Consider the following 6,837-nt stretch of genomic DNA (forward strand, 5'->3'; position numbering starts at 1 on the left):
ATTGGATTTGCTGATGTAGAAGGAGCCGTATGCTTACACCCAACTCTCCTGGGTGGTGTCAAAGGAACCTATCTTAGCCCATGGACCTCTGCCCTCCCCATGCCTCAATACGGCATCAAGGGGAGATTTAGGGGACACCGTGTGACTCACCACAAAAATTGCGTCATTTGCCCCCTTGGAGGCCACCTGGATGGGTGCTATTGGTGGCAGCTGGGAAGGTGGGCTGTGAAGCCGGGTTTGTCCACTCAGGATGGGGTGGAGGCCAGGGGATGGGGACCCTGTGCCACGTGCGGGGGTCCGTCCGTGGCCCTGACGGCCGGGCCAACGCGGGGGAAGAGACGTGACTGCACTGGCCAGAAGCGGGGCAGGGTGGGTGGACAGCGCCCCGGGCCGGGCCTGCCATGGGCTCTGCGGCCTCTGCTGCTCAGACGTGTCGTGAGAAGCACATTCAGCCAGGGGTGGGCGGCCAGGGTGGGAGTCTGGCCTCCTGGGTGTGTGATGGGGAACCAGCTCCCCACCCCCCTGAACACACTCTGCTGATGCTCGGCGGCCTTCTCAGAGGAGCAAAGGTCTCCCTCCTTCTGGAAGCGCCCGAAGTAGGAACGTTGGCCGGGGCGGGGGCGTCCTGGACCCTGGGAGTCCGCCCACCCTGGGGGAGAAGGTCTGCCCACTGCGTCACCACATGCCTGAGGCCTGGGGACCCGTGCTCCGAGCTGGGGGTGAGGAGGGGTGCCTCCCCGGCCTCCGGGGAGGCAGGAGCCTGCCTTGGGGCGTGCGGGGATCTTCCTCTTTTGGAGACACTGGTGGGGGCCAGTCCGCGTGGCTGAGGGCGGCCGAGTCTCAGGTGGGGCTTGGGCCGGAGACGGCGTATCCAGGTGGCAGCCGCCCCCGGGCTCAGCCTGACACCCGGCTGCCTTTCTTCCCCAACCTCCACCCCCCCCCCCAAATGGAGCACTGCCCAAGTCGCCCGCCCACTTCCTGTGGCCAAAAGATAAAGGACCTCGGGGGCCCCCAGAGCAGAGACCCGTGGAGCCTGGCAAGGTAGGGGCACTGTCCCCTCTCGCACATCTGCAGAGGCCCCTGGCCCCCTCCAGCCCTGAGCTGTACCTCCGTGCCCTCTCTCTTCGCAGATGCTGTGGCTGTTGCTTCTGACCCCCTTCTTCTCGGGGACCTGCGTCGTGGGGAGCCCAGGTGAGTCCTGATCCCACGCGGGTCCTCCCTTCCCAGAGGCTCTTGTAACCTTGTCTCCAGTTCCAGTCACTGGGGGGCCTTGGGGCTGCCTGTCCGTGCCCTGGGGGGAGGCCTAGGTGGGGACGGGGCTCGGCCCCGGGCCCCGAGGCCCGGCCTCCCTCCCCCCTCATGTTGCTGCCTGGCCTCCCTCCTCCCTCATGTTGCTTCCTAGCCTCCCTCCCTGAAAACGAGCTGGTGGGCATCGTCGGGGGCCACAGTGCCCCCCAGGGGAAGTGGCCATGGCAGGTCAGCCTGAAAGTCTACGATTATAACTGGGCCTCCTGGGTGCACATCTGCGGGGGCTCCCTCATCCACCCCCAGTGGGTGCTGACCGCCGCCCACTGCCTCGTCCGGTGAGTCCCACTCGCTGCCGTCCAGCTCTGGGTGAATCAGGAGGTGTGGGAATCCGGGCTCCAGGCCGGGTTTGACCTCCCCGCGGGGCGGAGGGGGCTGCCCTCGAAGGACCCGCCTCCGTGGCTTCTTTGCGACCCCAGGAAGGACGCCGACCCAGCAGCCTACCGCATCCATGCCGGGGACGTGTACCTCTACGGGGGGAGGACGCTGCTGAATGTGACCCGCGTCATCATCCACCCCGACTACATCTACGTCCATCTGGGTGCGGACGTGGCCCTGCTCCAGCTGTCAGACTCTGTGAAATACACGGCTAACATCAGGCCTGTCAGGCTCCCGTCGGCCCCGCTTGAGGTCACCCCAGAGGACGAGTGCTGGGTGACCGGCTGGGGCAACATCATGATGCATCGTGTGTACGGGGTGGGGGTTGGGAGGGGTTCGGGGCCGCGCGAGGCATTTCCAGACCTGGCCACACGGAGAAGTCCTGGCGGGTGGGCGGCTGCAGGTTCTGGAAAGGAATCGCCTCCCGACACCCTCCCCCACTCACCCCGTGTGCGCCCCAATCGGGAGATCCGACCCCAGAGGCTGGAGGGTCCCTGAAGCACAACTGAGCTCGGGACCCAACACTGTGACGAGGAAATTGATATTCTTAGTTTTTTTCCAACTTATAGGAAGATATTGGGGGACGGGCAGAAACCCTCACCCCCCCCCCCCCATTTTCTTTCCGGTCCTTCCAACTAAAGGCAGAATCCACCTTCCGGGTCTTAGGGATTTAGAGGGAGATGGGAACCCTGCACCCTGGGGTCCCCACGGTAGCGAAACAGGCGGGAACGCAGGCTCGCGGCCGACAGCGGGGGCCACGCTCCAGCCTCCGGTCACGTCTCTCCCCCAGAGGTGCTGCCTCCGCCCTACCGTCTGCAGCAGGTGGCGGTGAGCGTGGTGGAGAACGCCGTCTGTGACCAGCAGTACCACAACGCCACCAGCCACCGCTTGGCGGGCAGGAAGATCATCCAGGACGACATGCTGTGTGCGGGGACCGAGGGCCGGGACTCCTGCCAGGTGAGCCCCAGCCCATCCCGGCCCCCACCCCGCGCTGGAGGCCAGCCGGGGCTCAGTGCTCTCTCTCTCCTTCCTCAGGGCGACTCCGGAGGCCCTCTGGTGTGCAAGACAATGGGTGCTTGGCACTTGGTGGGAGTGGTCAGCTGGGACCAGAGCTGTGCCCTGAGCAACTGTCCCGGGGTCTACACTCGCGTCGAGACGTACGTGCCTTGGATCATGCAGCAAATAGGGAGGGGCCTCTGACCAGGGCCCGCTGGCCGTCCGCCCGGCTGGGCCCGGAGGACCGACGCCTTCCTCCCCCCAGAGCCTGCTGCTTCAGCCTCTGCGCCCCCGTCCCTGGCCTGGGCTCCGCCTTCCTTCTGGCCTCCTCAGTGTCCGGGACTTCCCTGACTGCTGGGGGAAGGAGCAAGAAGATGCCAGGGGGCGGGCGGGAAGTCCCTGGGGCCCAGGGTGCCTCGCTGTGCTGTCTGTCAAATTAAAGAGCTTGAGGAATGACCAGAGTGCGGTCAGTCTCTGTGGAGTGGGCTCTCCGTGGGAGCGTGTCGGCCAGCCCCGAGGTACAGGGGGCCGCGCTGGGGCTGGTGTCCTACCAGGCTTGGCAAGGGAGAGTGAGGATCTCAGGGTTGGCTCCACTCTGCGGCCACAGCCCCCAGCTCTGTCCTGCACCGGAGGCCACCACGTGGTTCCAACCTTGCATCCATTCCTCCTTCCATCCCCCATCCTTCCAACCATCCATCTGTCCATCCCACTTCTCTCGTAAGGCAAGGTCTCTTCTGGGAATTAACCAGTTGCCACGCAAAAGTGACCTGGATATGATGCCAATTTGTCCTCCCCTTTAGGGACGTGCTTGCCCATCTGGGTACCTTCAGGTGAGGGTCTTCGCTGGCTCCCCAGGGGGAGTTGGGTATGAGCTCCATGTTGGGAGCTCCTGGTTGGGTATGAGCTCCAGGTACTGGGCAGCAGGCGGAGAGAAATGCCCGGTAGGCAGCCGGGTGAGGGGCTGGAGACCACGGTGCCCCAGGGCCATGATGTGTGTGTGCTGCAGTGTTAGGAGGTGCCCTGAGCCCATGTGCCGGGCCAGGGTGGGGCAGGGAGGGCCCATTCACCTGCTGTGCAGGCGGGAGGAGGGAGGTGGGAGGAGGGAGGAGCTGAGGGGCAGGCTCCGTGGCAGGCCCCACCTGCTCCTTCTGGGCACCTGCAGCTATGGCTGTCCCCACCATTTGTGCCCCGTGGATCCTGCCCCATGGACTAAGTGGTCAGCTCTGGGCCACACAGGCCACAGCAGGACCAGGGCGGCCCCAGGTGGCCTGTCTGTAAACCCACGTTTGTTTTTCCTCGTCACCTGGACAGGAGTGGGGATGGGTGTCCCCCACCTCCAGGAAGCCCTCCCCGGTTCCCGGGGGGCACACTGGCTCGTCTCCTCTGTCCTCCAGGAGTCGGGTCTTCGGGGCCGCCCCGGAGGGTCCCAACTCGAGGCCCAGAGTGAGCCAGGAGACAGGCCCTCATGACAGGCGTCTGTGCCAGCCCACGCTGCCCACGTCCCTGCCCCCGTGCCCGCTTGGGGTCCCGTGGCCTTCACCGCAGATCAGATGGGCACAGCCCCCAGCTGCCCAGCTCAGAGCATGCGCTTCCTAACCGTCCGCCATGTGGCCAGGGCCTGATGACAGAGCTGATTAGGGGCCCTGGGAGGGGGCTGGACTTGTCTGTACCTGGCCCCGGCTTGAGAGAGAAACTCTGAGGGCCATCTGTGCCCCCCCCCCCAATGTCTCTGGACACGGTGCCGTTTCTGCCCCCTATTTGACAGGAGAGCAAACTGAGGCACAGGGAGGGGGGTCCTGTCCCTAGGTGCCTTCCTTCTCTGGCCACGGGGATGCCCTCCCAGCCTGCTAGGGTCTCTGGTTGCCCAGGGGACATGGATCACGTGGGCCCACGTGGTGGCCTCCGCAGGAGGACCCCTCCTCCTTGCCCTCACACCCACACTAGCCGCTGACTCGGCTCTGGCTGCCCTCGGCCCTGACCTTTCCTGGTCTCGGCTGTGTGGGTTTGGTTTCCAGGCACACCCGAACCCCCCACCTCTGCCCCGCCTGAGGTTCGCTTCATCTCTGATCTGCAGCTCTGGGCGTGAAAGAGCCTAGTCCTGTCTTTCCACCCTCACCCTGTCCCCTCGGAGCATTTCCTTGCAAGACGCGCCTCTGTCCACACCTCATCCGGCCCGACGCCTACCCAGGCCTCAGAAAGTTCTAGAACTCATCACCCCAACAACGGACAGTGACAACCCCTGGGTGGGATGAGGGAAGGTGAAGGAGGACGGATTTCTTGGTTGTTTCTTTTCTTTACCTTGACACGTCCATATCCGCCAAGAGTTTCCAGGGGGCACGTACTACACTTGTCATAAAAATAACTTCCGGGTTAAGAAGAAGGTGCAGCCTCCTTGCCCCCCTGTGGCGAGGTCTCACGTCATATTGCAGCCGAGGTGGTCTGATGGGCAGAGCCGGGGCCCGGTCTCCCGATGCCCCTCTGGCCCCTACCCTCGCTGGGTCCCTTCCCTGAGGGCTCGACGCGCACCAGGGGAAGGTCCCGCCTCGGTTCTTCCACAGCCCCCCTTGATGTGAGGTCAGTTCTAGAAGGAGTAGAGCGCACGTGTGTGAACAACCGAGAAATCTTCAGTCTACATGCACAAACACCTCTGACTGCGAAAATGTTATGCCCAGAATTCATGATCCCCAAAGACCACCAGGGAGTCGAGTCCGATGCAAAAGCAAAAGAGCCATTATACGAGCTAGCTCGAGCTCAATCCCCTACCTGCACCTATGCAGCGGTGAGATACCAGGGAAAGAGAGCGAGTTTCAAAAGGACAAAGGTTTTACTGGGGCCTAGGAGCAGCTGGTGAGGTAATGGCTGTGGCCTCAGCCGATTGGCTGGGGAAGGGTCCGAGTCCTGTGAGGCAGGTGAGCAGGAGGTTACTCAGGGGACGAGGCGTGGTCAAGGTGAAGGACACAGAACAAGATGGAGTTGGCCGGCGGAGGCCCTTTCATTCCTCCCTTGTCATGTAGCTTTCTGACCCAATCATGGGACCGGCTGCATTTATGGTGACAAGGGCAACAGAGTTTGGAGGTTTACGCAAATTTCTGGGAACCAAGTGTCCCTGGGGTGGCTCTGGGAGGTCTGATTAAGTAGTGTCCCTGAGCCGGTGTCTATGATCTGCCAGGTGGTGTTTTGGGGGCGTGGGGACTCCCGGCAGCATGAGCAATGACATGCAGAGTTAATAGAGTTACGAATATTCGGTGGGTGGGCTTGAGCGGGTTGTGTTTATCCCGATTGATGGTTCATTGTGTGACAAAGTCCTTCCGGATCGAGGAGGGGTCCACTGGCCAAACATGGGTGTGATGGACCCAGGTCGCGATGCCGTCTACTTTGAGAGCGGTGGGGGTTGTCAGCACCATGATGTAGGGTCCTTTCCAGAGTGGCTCGAGGTCTCTTGGTGGTGCCTCTTAATGTAGACCCAGTCTCCTGGCCTGTACTGATGAGGTGTCGGGGTCGGGCTAGCCTCGTAGATGGCACGGAGGCGTGGCCAAATGTCCTCATGCGCCCTTTGGAGCCCTCTCAAGGAAAGAAAAGGTTCTTGATCTTTAAACTAAAGGTTGGGAATAATAGGGGGTGGCCTGCTAAACATGATCTCGTAGGGAGTAAAACCCAGTGTAAGGAGTGTTCCTAACCCGGTAAAGGGCGTAAGGTAGGAGAGTCACCCAGTCCCCACCAGTCTCCATGGTTAATTTGGTAAGGGTCTCTTTTAGGGTTCGATTCATTCTTTCTACCTGTCCTGAGCTCTGAGGCCTATAAGCACAATGTAATTTCCAGTTTGCCCCCACCGCCTTGCCTACTGCCTGTGTTACCTGCGAGATAAAAGCTGGTCCACTGTCTGATCCTACCATGGCAGGAAAACCAGACCCGGGTAAGATGTCTTCTAGTAGCTTCTTAGCCACCGTCTGAGCCAATTCATGCTTGGTTGGGTATGCCTCCACCCAGCCAGAGAAGGTGTCCGTAAATACGAAAAGATATTTATAATCGTAATTTCCTGGTTTGACTTCAGTGAAGTCGACCTCCCATTGGGCTCCCGGTCTGGTTCCTCTGAGCCTGGTTCCTTTTTTATTTGATGTGGCCCTCTCGTTGGTGAGTTGGCAGGTCTTGCAGGCAGAT

The 6,837-nt window shown here is 61.9% G+C and overlaps 1 protein-coding gene across 1 annotated transcript; it reads left to right on the plus strand.

Annotated features, from left to right (window-relative positions):
- The first annotated feature begins 1,004 nt into the window (after positions 1 to 1,004).
- Positions 1,005 to 3,135, plus strand: LOC144614795 (serine protease 29-like). Its single transcript, XM_078440336.2, has 6 exons — positions 1,005 to 1,041; positions 1,131 to 1,191; positions 1,403 to 1,583; positions 1,725 to 1,990; positions 2,474 to 2,640; positions 2,719 to 3,135. The coding sequence occupies exons 2-6, from the start codon at positions 1,131 to 1,133 to the stop codon at positions 2,881 to 2,883; spliced, it is 840 nt and encodes a 279-aa protein (XP_078296462.2). The 5' UTR covers positions 1,005 to 1,041; the 3' UTR covers positions 2,884 to 3,135.
- The last annotated feature ends 3,702 nt before the right edge of the window (positions 3,136 to 6,837 follow it).

This window comes from Panthera onca, chromosome E3 (assembly GCF_046562875.1).
Source record: "Panthera onca isolate mPanOnc1 chromosome E3, mPanOnc1 haplotype 2, whole genome shotgun sequence".
NCBI lineage: Eukaryota > Metazoa > Chordata > Mammalia > Carnivora > Felidae > Panthera > Panthera onca.

Bases quoted from the DNA above. Each gene is read 5' to 3' on its own strand.
- LOC144614795 (XM_078440336.2), top strand. From the start codon at position 1,131: ATGCTGTGGCTGTTGCTTCTGACCCCCTTCTTCTCGGGGACCTGCGTC. The intron at 1,584-1,724 runs GTGAGTCCCACT...TTGCGACCCCAG, and splicing joins GCCGCCCACTGCCTCGTCCG to GAAGGACGCCGACCCAGCAG. The intron at 1,991-2,473 runs GTGTGTACGGGG...TCTCTCCCCCAG, and splicing joins GGGCAACATCATGATGCATC to AGGTGCTGCCTCCGCCCTAC.